Here is a 25,531-nt window from a genome sequence, read left to right as displayed (position 1 = left end):
GCGGGCGAAGGGGCGGGGATTACATGCGGCCGGGGGGGGGGGGTGCGTGGAGCCCGGCACAGGGGAGCGTGGCTAGGCTGGTCTGTGATTGGCAAGCGAGAGGGGGGAGGGGTGGAACCCAGCACAGGGGGGGCGGGGTTTATGCGGCAGGCTGTGTGGAGGGTGGGCTAGACTGTGATTGGCAAGCGAGAGAGAGGGGGGGAGCCCGGCACGGGGGGGGGGCAGTGATGGTTGGAGCGCGGGGGGGAGGGTGGAGCCCAGCACAGGGGGGGAGGGGTGGAGCCCAGCACGGGGGGGGGAGGGGTGGAGCCCAGCACAGGGGGGAGGGGAGGAGCCCAGCACGGGGGGGGAGGGGTGGAGCCCAGCACGGGGGGGGGGGGGGGTGGAGCCCAGCACAGGGGGGAGGGGAGGAGCCCAGCACGGGGGGGGGGGGGGTGGGTGGAGCCCAGCACGGGGGGGGGGGGGGGGGGGGGGGGGGGCAGGGGGTGTGGGCACGTGCGTGAGCGGCAGTTATTTGAAGCTAGCGCTCGCGCACTGGCGGCTGGCGGGAACGCCGGAGCTGGAGCTTGGGAGGCAATGGCGGCGGGACAGCAGCGAGCACCCACCAACAGCAACCAGCTGAGGTACAGACAGACAGACAGAGCAATGCAACATGCACAATTCGGATAAATAAAGATGATGATGGGAATAATTTAGCCACCGTCAGGCCGCGCTCCCGGAGCGAGAGGGGGAGGGGGGCAGAGGCGATGCTGCGGCCTGCGCATCCCTGCCCTCTCTGTCATTGTTGATCGCCTTCATTCCCATTCCCCAGCTGGGCCCCAGGTGGGCTCCACTTAGCTCCCGTCACTTGCAGGCGGATTATTAGAACGCTGCATTAAAGGAGAGGAGATGCAACGTGAGGAGGGAAAAGGTGGTGGGAGGGCAGGCCTTCCCTACTCCTTCCATGGGAGCCTGAAGGTGGCATCTCCCTACCTTTTGTTTCCTGGTTTCGACAACAAATTGTTGATCCTGCCAGAACCTCGTTGACAGGCTTGTTGTCACTGCCCCCAAGATAGACATAAAAAGCTGGAGTAATTCAGCAGGACGGGCGACATCGCCGGAGAGAAGGAATGGGTGACGTTTCGGGTCGAGACCTTTCTTCAGACTGGTTAGGGATAAGGGAAACGAGAGATATGGACGATGATGAAGAGAGATAAAGAAGAATGAATGAAAGATATACAAAATAGTAATGATAAAGGAAACAGGCCATTGTAAGCGGTGAAGATGAGAAATTAGTGCGACCTGGGGGGGGGGGGGGGGTATAGAGGGAGAGAGGGAATGCCGGGGCTACCTGGTGAGATAAATCAATATTCATACACTGCCCCCACTCGTATTGACCAGTATACTCCTCTTCTCACTCTCTCTTCCCCCTCCCCCCCCCCCCACACCCAGTCTTATTGATCGGCATATCCCCAAAATCCCATTGACTGGCATACAGACCAACCAAATCCCATTGACCAACTCTCACCAATGAATCCAATTAACCAGCACACCCTCACCCCCTGAGTCCCATTGACCAGTATACCCTCACCCCCTGAGTCCCATTGACCAGTATACCCCCACCCCCAAAGTCCCATTGACTGGCATACCCTAACCACTGAATCAAATTGATCACCCCCCCCCAGTCCTATTGACTGGCATCCTTCTGGTTTCCTTCCTGCTCCAACCCTGACGACCCAACGCATCTGTCCTGTGAACCCTATTGGCTGGTTTGATGCTCCCTGAACCCATCCCCAAACTCCAATGGCCACCATGACCTTCCCTGGAGCCCTGTTGGTTCGCTTGACTTTCTCCAATCCACATCCCCGACCAAGACCCTATACCCATCAACCAGCAATGCGTTCCTGACACCTATTATGCAAAAACTGTAATAAAGTTATTTCAAGCTTTCGTACCTTCTGACAGACAGGATCAGGGTGAAGAATAAATGACGGGTGGGTCACCTGGGTTGGGGTTGGGTCGACCCGAAACATCACAGATGAATGCACTCCAGAGATGCTGCCTGACCTGCTAAGTTCTGAGTCTGAAGAAGGGTTTCGGCCCGTAACGTCGCCTATTTCCTTCGCTCCATAGATGCTGCTGCACCCGCTGAGTTTCCCCAGCAATTTTGTGTACCTTCGATATTCCAGCATCTGCAGTTCCCTTTTAAATGCTAAGTTACTCCATCACTTTATGTCCTTTCAAGTCCTTGATTATGTTGGCAGCTTTTCTGAGGCAGTGTGAAAGGTAGGTGGAGTAGGTTAAAGTCTGGTCAGTGTGATAGACTGGCCTTCATCTACATCTACGCAATATTTTGCTGTCTTGGGCAGAGGTGTCCCTAAGCTGTGATGCATTCCAACTGTATGCTTTCTATGGTGCATCTGTAGAAGTTTGGAAGAGTCACTGGAGACATGGCAAATTTCTTAAGTCTCCTCAGGAAGTAGAGGTGTTGATGTGTCTTTTTGGCTGTGGCATCAATGTGGTTGGTCCACAAGAGATTATTGGTAATATAACCACAAGAAACTTGAAGCTCTCAACCATTTCCATATCTGCACCATTGATGCTGATTGAGGCATGCACTCCACCATGCTTCCTGATGTCAATAACATTGAGGGAGAGGGTATTGTCTTGTCGTCAATTTTTTTTAATCTGCTGTACGCCATCTTATCATTATTTGTAATTTGGCCCACCACAGTGGTGTCGTCTGCAAACGTAGATGGAATTTTGAGCCAGATTTGTCCATACAGACGTAAGAGAAAAGGTGGTATAATAAAGGAACGAGAATGCATCCTTACAGGACAATTGAGAGGTATTGTCGTGGAGGTGTTATCACCTATAATCACTGATTATAAGGAAAAACCCCCAAAAAACATAGAAACAGAAGAAATTTGAGCCAACGCCAAAGTGTGGGTCAGAAAATTGAAAATCCAGTGCCAGAGGGGGGAGTTGATTCCTAGGTCCCAGACTTTGGAGATGTTTAGAAGCCTTAGTTTGAAAGCGTCAGTTTGAGTTTGCTCGGGTTTTATGTAAAGTAGACTTTTAACATTCTAAATTTGGAATTGTATTTTTAGAAGCAAATGAAGCTGGTTAATGTTCTGTATTTAATAGCTTCTTGTGGAATCTGTGATATTCCTTCAGAGCATTATGAAGACAGTTATAATTTGATTCATTAAAGTGAATTATATTATAATGCATAATTATGTTGACTTGAACTGGGCTGAAGTATAGCATGAACTATAGAAATCATGCATTATTAAGATGGGGCATTGATTATAAATGAGTCGTGTTTGTGCAACTAAGTGGGAAATCACTGGAAAATCATATGAAGAAGAAACACATATTTATGAAAGCCTGATCTACACTGAGGATCTCAAAGCTTAAATAGCCTATTACAAAATTCATATTTTACAAGTACTATCTGATCCCTGAAATATAGTGTGTCCTTAGGCAGCTAAACTCCATGCTTTAGGTTTTGATATTTTATTTCAATGAGGGTACATTGAGGAGGGGTATTAATTGGAACCCATATGTTTGTATTATATCCCTTCTAGTGGTTTATACATTTGAGTGATTTACCGGGCCATTTCAGTATTTAGTTAAGAGTTAGATGCATTGTTGGTAGGTATGGAGTAATGTAGGTGTGATGCATTAAAAGTATGTGGTTTGCACCCTTAAAAGTCATCGGTAAACTAGGTTCCCTTTTGGTTTTAATGATACCGATAACGTTATTGTCATTATTCCTAAAATCCAAATATGCTAAATTAACTGGTTAAATTCCTCAGATAGTGTAGTCCTTTGGATTGCTAATTCAGTGGACTACTGCAGTTCTACTGGTCATGCATTGTGTCTCCAATGTGTACCATCGACAAGAAGTTGTACAGTAATTTACCAAGGCTGTTTTGATAGCACTGTCTCAATTTAGGATCTCAAACATCAAAATGAGAAAGAACAAGTGCATGGGCAGATGATCTCAATGTTCCCCTCTTATCACAAGCCACCTTGATTAGGAAATAAACTGACATCCCCTTATTGTCTCGTCACAAGCTCAAAGTCCTGGAACTTCGTATCTAACTGGTATCATTCCTTCATAAGAGCGCAGAACCAACACCATATAGACAATAATCCTGGCTTTACGATGAAATTCTCATCACATATAAGCGATGTTTAAATGTATTTGTATAGGTCATGTCTCCCATGGTTTGTTCATTACTCAAAAATATAAAGTCATATAATTTTAAGCAAAACGGAAGCTGTGCAATACACTAAAACTGTACCAGCTGTTTGTAAGGGCAATGCCGTTACAATGTCTTTCCTTGCTGTCCTATTTTTAATGTAATCTTCCATTACCTTTCAGGCAGAACATTAAAAATATCATAAACGCTAAATATTCTTCAATGGGGTATAGCAATTTATTGTTCAACCTTTATTGTCTTCGAACTGTGGTGGTAGTTAATAATTACCCAAATTAGTGGGGGTGAAGTTATGGTGAACCTGTTAAATTTTACACGGACCTGCTGGAATTACAAATCTTGAATTAAAAGGCTAGCTTTTAATTCCAGATTTATTTAATTATTTGAATTTAAATTTTCCAGCTGCCAAAAATAATTTGAACTTCAATCTTTGAATGCTAGCCCAGATCACGGCAGGGTTCAGTTCCTGGGAACAGTTCGTAACCCAAACAGTTCACAAGTCACAAATGCGGCCGCAAACATAATTCCCCATATGGCAGAAGATGCTTGCAGCAGCTGACAAATCTATATCACTAAGTCTCCCAAAAGCTTTTCTCTATTTACGGGCTGTACATACTTAAGGCGTTCGTAAGCCAAGCAGGACGTGCAACTTTGGGAGGGTTTTGGGAGACAACTAGTGGGAGCAGATTTACTTTGCCTGCTCATTTGCGGTTTTTGAAGAAAAAATAGTTATACAGCGTGGAAACAGGCCCATCTGCCCAAACCGTCCGTGCCAACAAAGTTGCCTACCTGAGCTAGTCCAATTTGCCTGCATTTGGTCCATATCCTGCTAAATACCATTCCTAAATACCTGTCCAAATGTCTGTTCAAAATTGTAACATCCCAACTCCTGTATTTAGTGCTCCGACCGATAGTGCAAAATTCATTTGAAGGCGTTTACTCTCTTGTTTATCTAAATTGTAACAAAACTGTTCACTCAACCTTTTCTGTGAAGGGAACAATCTCCAGTCTTTCTCTGTGCCTTAACCCTTTTCTGCAATATCTCAAAATTATTTGTAACCTTCCCGTAATGTGAGGCTTAAAATTGGATGTAAGGTTGCATTTGTGGCTGAGCAAATATTACATAAAAATTAAACTTAATATCTTTGCTTTTGAACCATACTTATCAAATTGCAGGATCCTACCTACTTTTTCTCATGTGATTTGTTTCCTAGTTTGCCCTGCCATCTTCAAAGGTTTGTGCAAAAATATTTCCGTACACTCTTTAGAAAATAACCATTTAGTTTAAATCATTTATTTTAAATGTCATTGTTCCATTTTGGGACATAGACAATAAAACACTGTAAATAATTGAAATGTTGAACTGGACCTTTATGTGAAAATGTTTCATTTTACTTTTCTCTGTCACATGATCTACGTCTTGCTATTTGTGCTTGAGGTCTATCATTATTTTGATATTTTATTTTCTCCACCTGCTTGTCATTTTTAAACTTTGTAACTGCCTTTTTACTTCCTTGTCATCAATATTAATCACAAAGGTAGTGGTTCTGGCATGGTGGAGAGTACCCTCTCTGACTCGCTGCAGTCTTAGAAATGCCTGATAATCATTACCGTTTCCTGCATCTAATGATCCATGTGGCCATTGCTCTTTAGTCTAATGGATGTGAATTTTGTTGATGTAGGTGTTCCACATTGTTGTAATCAACTTTGACTATTATGCCAATCAACGATCAAATGAGCAAAGCACTGTTTATCAAATGAATGCTGACTGTCCTGATCTAGTAATCCCCAAATCCAAGTGTCCTTTCATTTTTGTCATAGGTTATCATATTTAGCAGTTTCCCAGATAAGGGGTGTTGCTTCCTTTTTTGGAGCAAAGTCTAATTGCAATGATCGTGTCCTAGTACCAAGATTTTGAATTTACCACTGTAACTTTTGTTCCCTGTTTCTCTCACATCCAAGAATACATTGCATCAATACTTTTAAATATGATTGCCTTTTCCCCTCTGCAAACACATTTTAATCTATCCAGTTAGTTCAGCTTTCTTTTTACTGCGTCACTGACAGGATTGTCTTTCTTAATTAAAAACATATCCAAATAGTTAGTGTTTCTGCAACCAAATATCAATCTATAAATTTGTCTCTCATTGTGGCCACTCTTTACCTACCTTCTGTTTATATTTTGAATAACTTTGAAAGATTTTGAAACTCTATTCCAATATTCAAAATTCCACCTCAGTGGATGTGACAAACCGAGGATGGTAGGATATTATTAATCTTACAGAATGGGCAGATTGAAATTAATAAAGATATTAGAGCTGATACATTTAGATAATAGGGATAAGGAAAGGCAAAATACACTTTGTGATGGAATTCTGAATTGTGTGGAACAGGAACAACAATCTTTGGAAGTGCCTGCACATATTGAGAACACAGTAAAGAATATGAGCCCTCCAATTTTGTGAAGAGTTAGTGAGCATTTTATGTAGTTCTGGATATGAAGAGCGCAGAATTGATTAACCAGAATAACTCCAGGAGTGAGGGATTTCAATGCATGAATAGACTGGAGATTGAGCGGGAACGTAATGGGTATTCAAAGTTGTCAAAGGTAAGATAGGATGGACCTATTGACGGAAGAGTCAAAAGGGCCAAGCACCAGAGGAGTTAGAATAATGATTGATAAAAGAACCTGAAATTTTAAAAACATTTTTTTGCCATGTCAGGATATGTAATGTGCTGCCAGGGGTTTGTAGTGGAGACAAATTCAGCTGCAGCATTTAAAACGGAGTACCTGGAAGGAAATCATTTTCAGGGAAATAGAACTCAATGTATTGCTCTTGCAGAGCTGGTATAGGCTTGAAGTGTTGATAACCTGTTTGCATGTTACAAATGTTAAGCGCAAAAGCAAGGGAGTTATGCCTAACCTTTTAAGAGTTCTGAATGGGTCAAAACGAAGGTGTTGTGTACACTGTTGGGCATCCACTAGGATGTGAAGGTCACTGAGAGTATGCAGCGGAAGCTTCAAGAATACTTCTAAGCATGAATGTGAATTTATGGTTGATCTGCATGGAATAAAGGAAGTTTTGGGGATATTTAGCAAAGGTGTACAAGCTTATGGAGCGCAAGAAATCACAGATGCTGCTGGAATCTTGAACAAAGTGCTGGAGGAACAGTATCCAACACTATTATTTATTCCTGAGATGTTGGCACGTTTAGCACAACTGGTGGATTTTTTCCCCCATTGACAAGGTAGCAGTGAACACCTTCTGGAACAGCTAGTCTATGTGGAGAAGTTACTCTTACACAGTATGTTGGGCAATAGTTTGGTCAGTTGTTTAAAGAGCAGAGACATGAATATGGATAGAATGGGTAGAGTGGTTGAATAGAGTGGACACGGAGATCAGATCAAGGGATATTTTTAAGGCGGAGATTGACAGATTCTTCATTGGTACGCATGTCAGGAATTACGGGGAGAAGGCAGGAGAATGGGGTTGAGAGGGAAAAATAGATCACCCATGATTGAATGGCGGAATAGACTCGATGGGCTGAATGGCCTAATTTTGCTCCCATCAGTTATGAATGGAGAGGAAATTTGTTAGGACCATATTAATAACCAATTAACGGTAAGTAAGGAGCTCGAGTGTTCCCCAATGGGACAAGCCGTATCAAAAGGCACAAGCTGTCTCAAGGGCTCCAAACATATTCTAGAGTGATCCAAAACTAGCCAGAATCGTTATCACATTACACCCCCAGGAAGTATAATAAAAAAACACTTTTCAATCAATTCTGTAATGAAAAAAGTTTCTTGCATTTAAATCTAGGCACTCGTCTGCCCTTTCCCCTCACTAAACCAGAGTTCAGTTACAGGACAGACATGTTATCATTACATGGGAGAAGGGGCTAAATGTTCTCCTGTTCCCATAGCACCAGTAACTAGTGTGACTATAACCCAATATAAATAAACAGAGGTTGGTTCTTTAGTGCTCTGCAGGCAGTTGCAACATCAAAGCACAGTGCCTCCCCTTCCTCCACATGGTAAACTAACTTCCACTGCTGCAGCACCTTTCTGGCCACTCTGTACGAGTATCCTCAGCCAAAATAAAGAGGTACTAGTGTAGGTAGACAAAAATGCTGGAGAAACTCAGCGGGTCAGGCAGCATCTGTGAGGGGAAATGGACAGATGATCTTTTGGATTGGGACCTTCGGACTGATGGAGATAGGGTGAAGTGAGAGGAAGGGGTGGGACAAGAACTGGCATGTGATAAGCAGATTCAGGTGAGGAGAGATTGATTGGCAGTGGAGGGAGATGGCTGGATCTAAATCCTGGAGCTCCCATTCCAAATATTCTGTGGAGGAGCCTTTACAGAACAATGGCAGCGATTCACCGTCAGTATCTTGAGGGAATTTGCCTATGAGCAATATATGCTGGCCTTGGCAGTGGTATCCAGATTGGGCACTGTCTGGATTTACAATCATTTGGTTGTAAATGAGCCTGGGTTTCACCTGTTGTATGATCTGCTACCCAAAATGGACATCCAATATATTGTTTTCTGGTGTTTTAAATCTCCAACATTCCTCCGGGTCTCCACTCCTGATCTCCAATGAATAAAAACGTGTATTTTGAAGACTATAGTTTTGTCTGCTATGTACCTGCCTGCTGTTCTTCAGTGGATTTGTAAAATTATGGTAGAATATTCTTGGGTTCACCATGGATAATTTTGTGTAGGTGCTGGCAATATGTTCTATTATTTTCCATATAATTAAAGGTTTGGATGTTATGGTACTTGCACTGCACAAGAGTCTTGAAGTTATTTTGTAGTAGTATTTTGAGATTAGATCAAGGATGTATGTGGTCAGATGCATAGGATGCTAGATATTTTTTATTGTATTTTCTGAGGAGAAAAATGATTGGAGAGAGAAAACACATTATCAAGTGGTCAAACCTGGCAGTTTACATGCTTTCTGCATATAGTCATGGAGGTTGGAGACTGATGGGGGAGTCAGTTGTACTTAGTAAATCCTAAAAATGCCTTCAGTACACATTTGTGGTTTCAGGAAGATAAATGCCTAAAAAGCAGAAATATGATTTTTAAAGGCTTACTTTTTTCTCAAATCTAATCTTTCAGTTGGCCAGCAATATATGTAATCAGCAGTCACGGGAGCTGATGAAAGAATGATAATCTAAAAAACAACCCCATATAACAAGCAGTATAAGAACTTGCACAAATCCTTAACATTTGTCATAATCTGGTTTGAGGTCTTGACAGTGGATAGAATCTTAATATTTTTAATGAAATATTTCAATAGGTATGTTAGTTTAAAATATATCCACTGGCCATTTGCTAGATAAGTCACTAAATTTGAGCGAGCTTATTGGTCACAATAATGTGATGTCACACTATGTTGAAAATCACAATAAACAGCACCGCTTTTGGTTTTGAAAATCTGTTTTGCCATAGCAATGCATTAACGTGCACACTTAAGTGATGAAAGATAGATATCAATGTCAGGAGGATTATAGCAGCGTTGATATTTGCACTAAAACCTGTTATTCATCACTTTGCTACTTTTACCTGTGTTGATGTTGAAAGGTAGTGTTTATACATAATGTTAAATGTTTCTGTAATTATTTCGTTGATTTAATTGAAATACATGAATGACAATATGTTGCAGGTAGTAAAGTTTTATATATTTAACAAGTACTCAAATCAATAATGTATCAACCTATCTCCTACCCCCCCCCCCCCTCCCCATTCCTCAAGCCAATGGTTCAACTGTCCAGCTTTGCAATCCTTATTTTTATATAAATAGTTTGGGATGATCCTCCAGATAAATCTCTTGTGGCAATGCCCTGTATTCACTGTAGATTAAACAAAGACAATTAGATATCTGAATTGGAATTAAATTGGAATCTCGACCACAGGAATTAATTAAAAACAATTGGCCAGATCTGAAATAATTTAGCGGTCATTCTGTTCATTTTCTAATGTATAATATTATTCATAATAGATTGCTTGTTTAATGTAATTTGACTATAGAAATTACAATCCCAGTTAAAATTTATAAAATTGATGCGGAGAAAATGCCAGAATAGAATAAATATATTAATGAAGCTCAGTAATGCTGCTAAGACTGAAGAAGTGTCTCGACACGAAAGGTTGCCCATTCTTTCTCTCTAGAGATGCTGCCTTTCCCACCGAGTTACTCTAGCTTTTTGTCTTCAAGGAAAATTCATCATTTATTATGTTTATTTGTGGTATGTGGGAGTTGCAGCATTTGCATTTATTGTACAACCTAATTGTCTTCAGTGGGACTTCAGTAGTTTGGGTGGGGTGTTTTATTAATGTTCTTTTTTTGATCTGAATGTCATTGGCAAGGTTAGCATTTATTGATCATCCTTAACTGCTCTTGAGAAGGTGGTAGCGAATCGCCTTTTGAATTGTTTCAATCCTTCCGGTGGAGGTATTTTATTAGCTTTGGGTCAAATCCATGATAGGTGATATTTCCAAGACAGGAAGGTCTGTATTTTGGGAGGGAACTTGCAAATGATGCTGTTGCCATGTGCCACTATCGCAAGGTTCCAATCCTGGGGTACATTTACCCCCAGGGGTACATTTCGCCTACCCAGGGGATAAATTTGTTGATTCTGGATTTGTACATATTTTTTCTCATTGACTGACTATGTTTGGTTCTGGTATACTGTCTGGTATTCTGGTAATATCTGTTCATCATTAGTTGTTCACAATAAGTGAAATAACATTGTTATGTGCTATTAAAGTTGCCAGGGGTAAACGGGATGAAAAAGATTGGGAACCCCTGCTCTATAGTGATAAACATTGTGGCGTTAGGAGGTGCTGTTGGAGTAACTGCAATGCATTTTGTGCATGGTAGACTTGCAGCGAGTGTGCATCAGTGATGAAGGGAATGAATGTTCAGAGTTGGTATGAATTAGACAGACTGTCCTATATGGTATCGTACAGATTGAGATTTATTTGAGATTTACTCTTTCAGGCAAGTGGAGTGTATTCTGTCACATCCCTGATTTGTATCGTGTAAAGGATTTGGGATGTCAGAAGATAGATCTCACCCAGTCTATGTACAACCTGCTCTTGTAGCCACAGTGCCTAGTACAGTTGAGTTTTTCATTGAATAATGGTAATATGATTAAATGTCAAACATAGGTGGTTAGACTCTGTTTGAAATGGTAATTGCTGGCATTTTTATGCTGTGAATGTTTCTTGTCACATCAGTTTTGTTGCATTCAGACAAGGATTACTTAGTTTTTAAAAGATTTGCAAATGGTATTGAACTTTGTACAAACTTCCACATTTCTGACCTGATGAGAGGTGGGGCCTCTTGTTCCTCAGGGCAGTAACATCAGGCCAACAACAACTTTTTCCTTTTGTATGAAGTACATTTCCAACCACAGCAGTTTTTTTTTTTGATGCCCAGTAATGACTATTTTGCCAAAGTGGCTTGATGGCACACTCTGTCAAATGTAACCTTGTGTCAAGAACAATCAGTCTTACCTCACCTGTGGTATTTGGCTCTGGTCCATATTTAGACATAGTTGTGATAAAATCCATAGTGAAGTGGGTTTAGTAAGTTCTAGAGAGCCAGTGTTTAGTAAACTGAGATGTTATCTGGTCCCTTAAATTTTGGTGTATCGGATGTTCTTAAACATTGACGGGAATGTAAGTTGACAGACTGGCATCTGTGATGGGGGTGATGTTAGGAGGAAGCTGAGATGGATTCTTTGATAGTATTGGCTGAATATGGGTATGAATGTTTCAGCCTTCAGCATTTTGGGCCCTTCCAACATTGTGGATGGAGATGACCTTGGAGCCATTGCCTCCTAAAAGTTTTAAAACCACCATTCATGACTGATGCGATGTAATGAGATTGCAGAGCTAACATTCACTTTCCTTATAAATGTGTTCAACAAAATCAGATTTGCCTATTGTAAGCTAGAAAGTCGGGTTTTTATGGTGACAGTTGGGAAGTAGCAGGCCATACTCAAAGGGTATATGGTTAATGTAGGAGATAATGATTTAAAAAAAGCAAGAACCAGCCTCCAAACTAGTTTCAAATGTGAGTTATATTCAGTAATTGAATTTGAAATTGCAATTCTCTGCATTTTCTTGCATTCTTCGGGAGAGCTGTTAACAAGCCAAGCTGTGATAGATGTCTGAAGAAGGGTCTCGACCCAAAACGTTGCCTATCTCCTTCGCTCCATAGATGCTGCCTCACCCGCTGAGTTTCCAGCATTTTTGTCTACCTGTGATAGGATGCTTTCTACGGTGCATCTGTAGAAGTTAATAAGAATTGTTGGAGGAATGTCAAACTTCCTTAGACTTCTGAGGAAGTAGAGGCATTAGTGTGCTTTCTTGACAGTAGGTAGCTTCGATGTGGTTGGTTGACGACAAATGGTTGGTGATGTTTACACACAGGAGCTTGAAGCTCTTGATCATCTCCATTTTGGCACTATTGATGCAGACTGGAGCGTGTGTACTGAAGTCACTAAGTGTCTCCTTTATCTAACTGACATTGAGGGAGAGGTTGTTGCCTTGACACCATGTTACTAAGCACTCTATCTCGTTTTGTACTCCATCATTGAGCGAAAGCCAGCCCATTGCAGCGATGCCCACTGCAAACTTGCACCTAGAGTTGGAGCAGAATTTGGCAGCATAGTTGAGAGCGTATGTTGTATAATAAGGGGCTTAGAACACATTCTTGCAGAGCACCAGTGTTGAGAATTATTGGGGAGAATGTTTTGTCGCATATCCTCGCTGATTGTGCTCTATGGGTGAGGAAGTCAAGCATCCAAGACTACAGAATGTATAAATTTGCATGTGCATTATGGCTAAATTGCTCCAATGCATAAAATACTTTTATAGTTCAAAGGTTCAAAGGTCTTTTATTGTCACGTACCAATTAAAGTACAGTGATATGCGAATTACCATCACTTGCAATAATTACCACATGCTTGTGCTAATTCACAGATTGTTGCAATTAAATGTTAGAAGAGTTTTTCTGAATCATTAAGAAGTGTTTTGCTGCAGGAAATCTACAGATCAGCACAGCTTTGACTTTGTGAAATAATTACACAACAAAATTGGACATTGGATTGCCTAATTGTTTGCAACCGATTCACTTATTTAGGTTTAGGTGTTTTGTTTACAAAACCAAAAATCTTTATTGCAGTTCCATGAAAATATTACAGACTTCATCTCATATCCAATACTGGGTTTAGTGTCTTTTTGATTTTCATGCTTTACATTTGTTTTGATTTTTTGATGAATACACTTTTAATATCCAACTGGTGGCTGATTTTGAACAACATTTAAGGAAATAATGTTGGAAGTCTGAAATAGCAAAGCAACAGAATATACCAATCTGCTAAAAAAAATTATAAAGGTGAATTATAACATTTAGTGATCCATGTCTAAAATCCCATAATATTTTAAGATTCAAATTATCCTCTGTAATATTTTTAGTAATTAATTGAAAAATACTTTTTTTTAAATTGGCAAATAGATTAACTTCTTGTATTGCATATCTAATACATATTTTGAATCAATGGTAGCTACGGGACAGACTTAAGATTGTTCAGGTCTGAATTACTTCTGCCTTATATAATTATAGTTTTGTTTGGACAAAGGTAATGTGTGCATGTGTAGGATAGAAAAATACTGCAGTATCCTGCTACTATAAAACACTGTTTAAGTTTTGATTTATAAAACAAAATTTGAAATTAGTTCACAGATCTGCCAAAAAGGCAAGTGTGTACTGGTTTGGAATCCATGATTAATATTTGGTGATGTTAATGGGTAATTGACATTTTCGAAAAATCTTGCTTTTAAATCCCTTATGCGATTAAAAGTTGATTGTTATTGTATGCATGTGGTATGCTATTGATTGTGTTTTTATTGTCCTGCTGTAAATAGCTGGTCAGCGCTAATTAGCTGGGCATCGATCTACAGTAAGTTAAAATACTGTAGAAGTATTAAAAGTGTTAAATTTATAATTGGATCCAAGAGATATCACAGATATGCAAGATTTACTAATATCCCCAGGCTCAGTAACTCATTCAATGTTGAATGTTTATGTAATACTAATGACACAAATTAATTTTGCTTCCTGAAGAACACAATAAACTCAAAAAAAACTTTTAATGAAAATATCGTAATCTCTTCAAAAGTTATTTCAAAAATCTTGGCCGTATCTCCAAGTTCTTTTGTTGAGGCATATTGAACTTCAACTGCATTCTGTTTAATTTCTTGATTTTGTTTTTCTTTCTAGTTATTAAAAAATTATTCATGGCGAGTAGAGAGCCAAAATACAACTTGGTGCGTGAATTGGGACGCGGCAGTTATGGTGTAGTATATGAAGCAGTGGTGACAAAGACTGGAGCACGGGTAGCGGTGAAGAAAATTCGGTGCCATGCACCCGAGAATGTGGAGCTGGCCTTGCGAGAATTTTGGGCATTAAGTAGCATCAAGACAATTCATCCTAATGTGATCCATCTAGAGGAGTGCATTTTGCAAAAAGATGGGGTGCTACAAAAGATGACTCATGGATCATCTTCTTCCCACTATTTAAAGGTAAAATATTGCATGCTACTACTGGTATTTTAATAATGGTGTGCCAAATGGGAATTGATTCAAAATATATGCTGTAAACAATTCTGATTGTTCATGTTTAGTTCTTTAATTAAACAATTCTATAAAATCATGGTGGATATTTTGCCATTTTCTCCGGAGTTGCTGCCTGACCTGCTGAGTTACTCCAATATTTTGTATCTATCTTTCGTATAATACAGAATCTGCAGTTTCTTTTTATTACATTATAGATATTTTGCATCAATGCCACTTTTCCATCATCAACCCCATAATATCCCAATTCCCTTTATCTTAAAAACAAATCAATTGCCTGATAATTTGGCTTGTATTGAGGATGATGCTTTTTATGTTTGGGTGCAATTCCAAAGTTTACATTTTAAAGTAATTGTGATATTATTAAGTGACATTTTCAGAAAAATATTACTATTTAAACTAGTTTTGAATACGTGTAATAGATGAGTATCATTTTAACAAATGAATATTGCAGCATTTTAATTTACACTGTGGACAAAAATGTAATTCTTATTTGTAAGTTTATATTGTTTGCGATAGGGGCAGATTATTTTAGACAAACTATTTTTGTTTACTTTTAAAGCTGGTGGAGACGTCACTGAAAGGGGAACTAAGCTTTGATTCCAGGAGCTCATATTACCTCTGGCTTGTAATGGATTTCTGTGATGGTGGAGATATGAATGAATATCTACTTTCGCGAAAACCAAACCGTCGGACCAACATTAGTTTCATGCTGCAGCTCAGCAGTGCCTTGGCTTTTTTGCACAAAAATCAAATTGTGCACCGGGACCTGAAGCCAGATAATATATTGATCACTGAAACCAAATCGGAAGCTGAAGGAGCAGGTCCTATTCTAAAAGTGGCAGACTTTGGTCTAAGTAAAGTGTGCTCAGGTTTGGGAACAGATCAAAAGGAACCGGTTAATGTTAACAGGTGCTGGCTTTCTACAGCTTGTGGGTCAGATTTTTATATGGCACCTGAAGTTTGGGAAGGTCATTACACAGCTAAAGCAGACGTCTTTGCACTGGGCGTCATCATTTGGGCCATGTTGGAGAGGATTACCTTTATAGATTCGGAGACTAAGAAAGAACTATTAGGAAGCTATGTACGTCAGGGGTCAGTGATTGTGCCCCTTGGTGAAGCACTGTTGTTAAATCCCAAGATGGAGCTCAACATTCCTGTGAAGAAAAAGTCTATGAGCGCTCAAATGAGACAGCTAATCAAGGAAATGCTAGCAACAAATCCACAAGATCGACCTGATGCTTTTGAACTAGAACTGAGGATATGTAAAATCACATGCAGAGAGTGCAGCCGGACTGCGTAAGTCTGAGTACATGTGAAAATAACTTGTATTGAACTTTACCAGATGTTTTTAAATTGCCAGTAAATTTTGTTTTTTTGCCAAGCCCGTGCCCGAAAGTGTACATTGAAATAGTTAGCTGAGATTTTATTATGCAGTTCTTAAAATGCTGCTGTTCTTTGGTACCCACATTTTGGAAGCAACCGCACTACTGTTACTTTGTCAGGTCTCATTTGACAAATTATTTGAGCCCGTCTTTGTCCCTTGACCTTACAAGTCATTTATTGAATGTGTAATTGCTGAAGAGTGTAATGTGATGTATGCAATACTTTATTTTTGGGGGGGGGTGTCCTTTGGGGAATTTAGTAGACTTTTATTTTTGCAGAATATCTGAGATGTCTCATGATCATTATTTTTCACAAGTTCACTTTCCTTTTCCCCTTTGGCTTATTTGTGTATTTATCTTTTCCACCATACCACCTTGACAGAAACCACTTGACTGAGCAGTCTTAAATCAAATCCAAAATGGTACTTTATGCCAAAAATCATTTTAAAATCCCAAAGTATTTTAAATAAACTTTATTTTTATTATATTTTGGGGTTTTTCTCTGTCCCATTCTTTTCCATACTCTTGAAAACTGACACCCACCTAATCCATCATGGGTTCCTTTTGTTAGTGATGCCAGGTTTTCAGTGATTGGTTGCCATTGGTGCAATTTTCTATGTCAAAGTGATCTCTACTTGGGAAGTCTTTGGCATGACTGACCATACTAAAGAAAACGTGCATTGATCTATATCCTGACTTAGCTTAGATGAGATGATGACACTTTACCCCCATTGTATTTTTGTAACTAATGATGTAATTGGTATATTTACCAACAAAACGTGTACGCACATGTTGATTCTGGGTGGTGTCTGATTTTTTTGTGTGTAATCCTTGCACGTGAGAGACAAAGTCAAACGTGAGTTATATGGATTAACATAACATAGGATACGGGAAGAGTTACACAAGAGTAATGCTGATATTTTCTCCTCAAATGAAATTGTAGAATTATTTAAAGGCGTTTTATTTTGAAGCATCTGACTATTCTATTAACACTTCAATGTCATTGCCATGTTGCTGTATTAAGAGCAGTGTACATTGGGAATCCATAGGTCAAAGCAAGCTACTTACAAAGGACGATGGCCATGATAATGATATAATGAATTACTTTAGACTAGTTAAAAACATTCAAGGCACTATCTTAAGTGGGTTACCTTTCTACTGAAAACACAAGTGTATTAAACTATATAAAGTTTACTGTGAAATTTGTAAGATTGTGTAATTTATTCTAAATGTAATATGTACAAATAAAGTTATGAAAACATAATCCTGCATTAATGGTTTCCTAATCAAAATGCACAGTTGGCTGACTAAGAATTTTGGCCAGTTCATTTATTGGGAGTCATTTTTATAGAAGCTTGTTTGTTTGAGGCCAAAAGGAAACAATTGACCCTAGGCAAATTGGGTGAAGGTGCCTAATGGGGTGGATGGGTCTGCTCCATAAAAACACGTATGCTCCTAAATACCATCCTGAATCTGCTGCGCCACTTTGAGCTGTTGTGCGCCAAAGGTTTCCAGGAGTCGGTGTAGATATTGCCTTTTTTTGAGGCTTTCAGTGGATCTTTGAATTATCTTCCTCCATCCACCTAGTAGTTTCTTCCTATGACAGACATAGGTGCAGAGTGTTTGTTTCAGGAATTGATGACAAGCATACAAATTTCATAGTCTGTCCAATAAATCTTATGGTCCTAGTCCATAGCGCTCTAAGAGTAGCAACACAAGTAGATAAAAGATGGTATATAGTCTATCTGCCATCATAGGTTGGGGGATTGAGTATAAGAACTTTGGTTAGGTGGCATTTGGAGTATTGTGTGCATTTCTGGTTGCACATTACGGGAATGATGTGGAGGCTTTGGAGAGGGTGCAGAATAGGTTTTCCAGGATGCTGTCTGGATTAGTGGATTTTAGCAATAAGGACGTACTTGAATTGTTTTCTTTGGAGTGTCGGAGGCCAAGTGGAGACCTAATTGAAATTCATAAAATTTTGAGTCATGACTAGGGTAGATACTCAGAACTTGTTTCCCATGGTGAAAATGTCAAAAAGAGTGTAGCTATAAATCCAACAAAGAATGTTTAAAGATGATGTACAGGGCACGTTTCCCCCCCCCCATTGTGGTAGGTGCTTTGAACACAGTGGTGGAAGCAGATGTGAATGATGATGGTGGTGTGTGTGGTTTTAAGATAAACACATAAATATGCAGTGAATTCAGGGATATGGAGCATGTGCAGGCAGAAGATACTTGTTTAGAAAAGCATCATGATTGGCACAGACATCACAGGCCAAAAGCCTGTTCCCGTGCTCTACTGTTTTGTAACATAGCCACTGAGCATAACTATGGCTTGAATACTGAGTAAATTGGCCAAGTAGAGGACATAGATGTTAGTTTTGTTATCTTTCCAGTGAACTTCATGGGTTTAAAGTGTTGGGAATTCAAATTCGCTATATTTAAAACACTGGAAAGACCCAAAGCACTGGACCCCACATCCCCCCCCCCCACCCACAAACCACCCCTCCCCCCCCCACACACACCCTCCCTCACCTCCCCTCCCCTATCCCCCCCCTCCCTCACGCTCCCCCTCCCTCACGCTCCCCCTCCCTCACGCTCCCCCTCCCCCACGCTCCCCCTCCCCCACGCTCGCCCTCCCCCTCACTCCGCCTCCGCCTCCCCCTCCCCCTCCCCCACACCCCCTCCTGGTGTAAAGTCTGCAGGCCGCGGTTGGAGCTATCCCAGGCAAGGGATTGGCTTCGATATTAAGTCCGCGTCCCGCGCTGTGGCCCAAGGTCAGTTCGAGGAGGCCTTCAGCTCCATCAATTGGTCGGCCGCAAAGCAACTGGAGACCCGACCTGGAAACATCGCGTGTCCGGCAAGGTAAGAAACTGAAAAAAAAAGTTTCCCCCGACCCCTCCCCCTTCCCCCACATAAAACAAACCGGAGAACATTTACACAAACTTACAAAACGCACTAAAACATTTTTTTAAAGGCGAAAAAAAACAACAGACCTTACTTGAGGTAAGTTACTGGTTAGCCTTCTAGATGAATCTAGTTTGCATACTAACAGCATCTTCCAGCAAATGTCTTGTCCTGCTTATGATAAATTCAACTGAAGAGTACTGAGCAAAGCAGAAAGAAATTTACCAGTAAACTCTGCAACCTCTGCCATTGGAAATAAGTGAAAACAAAACACAATGCTAAGTGCATTCTTCACATTTGGAAAGAAAAAAAGTTGAAGCGCATATCTGAAAGTAGTTTATAAGATTAGAAAAGGGGATCTTGTGAAGAAAAAGTTAAAACAATATAATTAACATTTCCCAAAAAGTGAATTTGCAAGTCGAATTGGTAGTAAGGAAGGCAAATGCAACGCTAGCATTTATTCCGAGAGGACTAGAATATAAAAACAGGAATATAATGCTCAGGCTTTATAAGGCACTGGTCAGACTTTTTTTCGAGCATTGTGAACAGTTTCGGGCTATATATCTGAGGAAGGATGTGCTGGCTTGGAGAGGGTCCAGAGGAGGTTTACGAGAATTATCCCAGGAATGATTGGGTTAACATATGACGGCACTGGGCCTGTACTTGCTGGAGTTTAGAAGGATGAGGGGGTACCTCATTGAAACGTACCGAATAGTGAAAAGCCTGGGGAGAATGACTGGAGAGGATGTTTCCACTAGTGGGAGAGTCTAGGACCAGTCAGAATAAAAGGACATACTTTGAGAAAAGAGATGAGAAGGAATTTCTTTAGTCAAAAGTGAATCTGTGGAATTCATTACTACATCCGGATGTGGAGGCCAAGTCAATGGATATTTAAAAGGCGGAGATTGACAGATTATTGATTAGTATGGGTGTCGGGTTATGGGGAGATGGCATGAGAATGGGATTGAGAGGGAAAGGTAGATCAGCCATGATTGAATGATGGAATGGACTTGATGGACTGAATGGCCTAATTCTGCTCCCAGAACGTATGAACTTAGCTGAATATATAGTGGCAAGATGTCTAAGATCATATACGTGTGAAAGAAAGTGCTCCAAGTATCTAAAGGGGCCTGAGAATCTTGAGGGGAATTGGTGACCTTGGTCTCGTGGGGGGAAAAAAGAGGTTATAATTATGAAAATATCACCTATTAAAAAAGAGGCTCTGGAGAGTGGGTTTGTGATGATTTTATGGAAATGTTTTTTTTAACTAATTTGCACAAATGTATCGCCTAGTAAAACAAAATGCACTGATTTGTAGAATTTGTAATCTAGAAACTGTAATTTGTGTTTGTGTTCCACATGAGCCTCCTTCCGAACCCAATTTAATCTAACCCTACCTGCTTATTTTCTTTTCTCCCTTGTGTCCATGAAAGCAGATTTAATAATAGCTTTCAAAAATGTATCGAATAAATGATTGGAGGGCAGGGTACTTTTGAAGACTGATTCACTAATTGCATTCAAAAGGGAATTCTTTGAGTATGTAAAATTCTGTGGAATACCTCACTTACAGCATTAATCAGTACTAACCATATCAGCTAAAAAATCCTTTGAATTTTCCGGGTAAATGACTGAGGATTTCCTTTCAATGGACCTATTAGTGCGTAACTAGAATATTGGGTAGAGCCAAAGGTACGTGTCATAGCTCACAGAGAATTGCAGAGTGGATTGTAATTTTGCAAGTGCTTTTCTGGCCCCAAAGCCCTGACAATGCAATTTGGTTTGAGTTAATGAAACGAATGCAAAGTCTAAATCAGCCAGGAATTAAATGACTAATCGAGTACATTATTGTTATTTGACTTATCCAACCTAAATATACTCATGTAAAAATGGGTACATGTTTACACAGTGTAAAAGATTAGCTTGATTGTTGCATCAAATGCAATTGGGCTCTTGGATTTGAAGGACCCAATTGGAGGATGTCTAGCTGATATATTAACCAGACATAATCTGCTCAAGTTTATTTTTTATGTACCACTGAACGGAAACCCCATATTAGGTGAAGCTTTATTGATCTATAATGACCACTGGGGAATCAGTTAGTCTTAAGTACTCATGGAATGACGTACGGCAGTGATTTGTTTATTTGGAAATGAACTGCCAAAGGTTGCAATGTGTACTGGTTAAAGACGTTCTGAAGATGAAAATTATGAAGAAGTACATCACACCCACTCTTCCATTAGGGAGGGTATAACTAGGCAAAAATAATGAGTGTCTCTAAAATTTGTTGGGAATTTGGGAGGAACTTCTTTTCTGGAGAGTAGGAATTTTCTATGACATAACTATCACAGGGAATAATTAAGGCAAATGGAATGTAGGTGTTTGGGGGGGGGGGGGGGAAGAAAGCTGTAGATTTATTTCAGCTTGCTCCCCCCCCCCCCCCCCACCACCACCCTCCCCCTTTACAGTCAGTCTGCAAAGGATCCCAACACAAAGTCACCTTTCCATATTGTCCAGAGAAGATGCCCTGACCCTGAGTTACTTCAGCACTTTGTGCCCTTTTGTGTAAACCAGCATCTGCAGTTCTATGTTTCTAGAATATAGGTGTTTGTGGCTTGTGTGAAATATGATGAAGGGAGTAACAGTATATGCAGAGGATAGACACAAAATGCTGGAGTAACTCAGCAGGTCAGGCAGCATCTCTGGATAGAAGGAATGGGTGACTTTTCGAGTCGAGACCGTTCTTCAGTCTGAGGATGTGTCTCAACCTGAAACGTCACCCATTCCTTCTATCCAGAGGTTCTGCCTGTCCCGCTGAGTTACTCCAGCATTTTGTGCCTATCTTACATTTTGTATGCAGTTTTGTCAACCATTGCTGGCCCATCTGGCAGCGCTCCATTCACTTGAATAGGGTCACTCGCCCTCATTAAGTTAGTATGATGCTTTTTCTATTTGAGATTTCTTGACTTACATAGGTTCAATCTAATGGTAAATAAAAATAATTTAAGCACAAAAGTAAAATAAAAGCCATTGGCACCTGATGCCAGAAGGTACAGGATGGTCTGTGGACATGGTTTTACTTTGTCATCCCAATTCTCAGACTGTTCAGTTTCACAAAGAGCAGAACTGAGGCCAATAGGACATTGGGAGCCACACGGCTGCAAAGGATGAATGCAATTGTAAGCAATCTATGCGTTGTGTGCACCAGTCTATGGGGTTCCCAAGCCTTAATAGATTGGGGTCTTAAGAATTGGCCCAATTCAAGTGAATTAACTCATACGTGATAGGTGCAGAATTAGGCCATTCGGCCCATCAAGTCTACTCTGCCATTCAATCATGGCTGATCTATCCCTCTTAACCCCATTCTCCTGTCTCCTCCCCATAGCCCCCCCCCTAACACCCCTGCACTGTGGACTCCATGTACCTGCAGTACTTAAAAATGTAGAATGCAGAACTGCTTTACCCAAAGCAACTCTAGAAAGAAGCCTGAAGACAGGGAGGAAATAATTGGCTCCACCTCCTCCCAATCTGGCTAAACCACAGCTCCCTGTTCTGTTGATAATGAAACCACTACCAACTGTAAGTTACACACAGACAGTCAATGAACTTGGCGTATTTTAAATGTTGCATTTCAGCTTCTGACCAATCTTAAATGCCGAAACTACTATTTCCAAACTCGAACGCATTTCCTGGTTGTGCTGCAGCATTAACTATCGAATGAGTGAATTTCCTTCCGTCAGGAGATTTTAAACTGGAAAAGAACCTGAATCTTATGAAGCCTAAACTATTGAGCCAAGATTTCTTTTTTTTTTTAAATTATTTTTATTAGAAGTACGGTAAATTACAATAATACACAACACATATATCTTAATACATTTTTTGTACCGCTTCATTTTTTTGAGCTTTAAGAAAAAGATAGAAGTAAGGAAAGTAAAGAAAGTGCGCAAGAGTCGTGAAGTGCAAGAGAGTGTTGGGAAAAGAAAGCCCCTTAGAAAAGAAGTTTGAGAAGGAAGTAAAGTAAGAAAGTAGACCCTAGAAAAGAAAGAAAAAGAAAGTAGGAACAATCGCTCTATTATAACATTAAACTCCGCAGAAAGGGGACTACCAATCTAGTCTGTATTTGTTGTTTTACCTCCCATTGCCAGGTCCTGATACCATTTATTTATTTATTTATTTTTAAAATTACTATTGCACCTCATGCTTGTAATAGGTCCAGAAACGTAGACCACGTCTTTTGGAATTGGTCTGCTTTACCTGCTAAGAGGAATCTCATCTCTTCCAGATGTAATGTTTCAAACATATTTGATATCCACATTTTTATTGTTGGTGTGGGCGCATTTTTCCAGAATTTAAGTATGAGCTTTTTTCCCATTATTAGCCCGTAATTGAATACATTCTTCTGATACACGTTTAATTCAGGGATACCTTCCGATATTCCAAAAATGATCCATTCTGGTTTTGGTACCAGTTTTATTTTGATTAATTTTGAAAAAATATCAAATATTTCATACCAGAATTTTTGGATTTTTGTACAAAAACAAAAGAATGCGCTATGGTAGCTTCTTGACACAGACATTTATCACAGATTGGTGAAACATTAGGAAAGATTTTATTTAATTTAGTTTTTGAATAATATAGTCTATGTAATGTTTTGAATTGAATGAGCGTATGCCGTACGTTGATCGAACATTTATGCACCTGTAGTAAATGATTATCCCAGCTCTCTTTTGAAATTTTTATAGCTAATTCTTGTTCCCAGTCTCTTCTAATTCCATCTGTTGTGGGTATTTCTATGTTTAAAATGATATTATATAAGTACGATATTAGATTAGCTGATTCCGCCTTTGTCTTCATTGCTTCATCCAGTAAGTCAGAAGGCATATTATGATAGTCTTTTGTGTATTTTTTCAGATAATCACGAATTTGAAGATATTTAAAATATTGGTTATTTTTCAAATTGTATTTCAGTTGTAGTTGTTGAAATGATAGTAATTTTCCCAATTCATACAGATCTTCGAGCGTTTTGATTCCCATTCTTTCCCATTGTATAAATGATTTGTCTATGATTGATGGTTTAAACGATGGGTTATTGACTATTGGTATTGAAAGAGATAGGTTTCTTAATTTTAGATTCTGTTTTATTTGTTTCCATGTTCTAATTGTGCTATGTATAATTGGATTTTTATTATAATTTTTATTATTCAAATTTATTGGTGAGAGGAGAGTCGCTCCTATATTACTCGGCGAGCAGTCCCCTTTTTCCATTACAATCCAGTCCGCCTGCTGGGCAGAATTGTCCAGCAGGTGAATCATATTTTTAATATTTACTGCCCAATTATAATACATAAAGTTAGGGAGCGCTAGACCCCCCAACTCTTTTCGTTTATTAAGGTGTGCTCTTTGTATTCTATGGGATTTATAATCCCATATAAAATTTGTAATGTCTGAGTCCAATTTTTTGAAAAACCTTTTTGGGAGGAGCCAAGATTTCTAACAAAGTTTGCTAGCTAAGGTGGAAAGTTATCACAAGTTAAAAAGACTGGCCTAAAGAGGATTTGACCGGACGTGAGTGAGTGTATTACAGATGTAAGCGAATAAGCCAGCATCTTTCTACTTTGGCAGAGGTCGCTAAACTTCATGGATTTTGATTGTAAAGGACCATGTAATAAAGTGAATAACTTGAAGCAGAGTATACTCTTCAAAGGTGGGGCGGGGGAAGGAAAATAAAATTAGGGAAATTATCTAGGTAATGGTTTGGGAATAAAGATTTGCCATTTTGACTTTAAGACGTGTCCCAATCTGACGCTAATCCTACAACTGGTGGAACAAGATCATAAAATAGACCATCTATTAGATTTAGGGCTTTCTTTGAAGTGGAAGATGTATCTCTTTGGAAGGTATATGTGTTTTCTCTGTTTGGAAGTTTACAAGGCTTTAATACTTTAATTATATCCTCCTCCTGGCTTTACTGAGAGGGCTGGGAAAGGCAGGCAAAGGCAAAGATCCTATAGCGGAGATAAGATCTTTGGGCAAAGGAGTCTTGTTTAGGTTTCTCAATCATGCAGTTACCTGAATAGTTCCTCAGCTGGATACAATGTGATTGTGCAAGAAAGGCCAGGTTGCCTGAAGCAAAATAGATCAAGGGTTGCATTGTTTAGACAGCGTCAGGTAGGTTATATAAAAATAGTAGCTTCAGCTATTACACTAGTTGGGACAGGATGGAAGGGAGTTAAAAATGCAGACGTTCAATAATTACCTGTATCTCCATATCTCAAAAGCCAAATTATCTTCTTTTTACCCTGAGGTTAGTACATTCTGTGTTAAATGTAAAATTTCTGAAGCCTCTCTTATCCATATGTATTGGTCATGCCCCAGCC

General features: G+C 39.9%; 1 protein-coding gene across 1 annotated transcript; it reads left to right on the top strand.

The window, feature by feature from the left end:
* Nucleotides 1-501: 501 nt before the first annotated feature.
* pdik1l (PDLIM1 interacting kinase 1 like) lies at nt 502-17,512 on the top strand. Its single transcript, XM_033045033.1, has 3 exons — nt 502-623; nt 14,511-14,812; nt 15,426-17,512. The coding sequence occupies exons 2-3, from the start codon at nt 14,528-14,530 to the stop codon at nt 16,164-16,166; spliced, it is 1,026 nt and encodes a 341-aa protein (XP_032900924.1). The 5' UTR covers nt 502-623; nt 14,511-14,527; the 3' UTR covers nt 16,167-17,512.
* Nucleotides 17,513-25,531: the final 8,019 nt, after the last annotated feature.

This window comes from Amblyraja radiata, chromosome 27 (assembly GCF_010909765.2).
Source record: "Amblyraja radiata isolate CabotCenter1 chromosome 27, sAmbRad1.1.pri, whole genome shotgun sequence".
NCBI classification, from domain to species: Eukaryota; Metazoa; Chordata; class Chondrichthyes; order Rajiformes; family Rajidae; genus Amblyraja; species Amblyraja radiata.
Note: the sequence above shows the minus strand (reverse complement) of the source record. Positions and strands in the feature narration are given on the sequence as shown.

Bases quoted from the DNA above. Each gene is read 5' to 3' on its own strand.
- pdik1l (XM_033045033.1), top strand. From the start codon at position 14,528: ATGGCGAGTAGAGAGCCAAAATACAACTTGGTGCGTGAATTGGGACGC. The intron at 14,813-15,425 runs GTAAAATATTGC...TTACTTTTAAAG, and splicing joins CTTCTTCCCACTATTTAAAG to CTGGTGGAGACGTCACTGAA.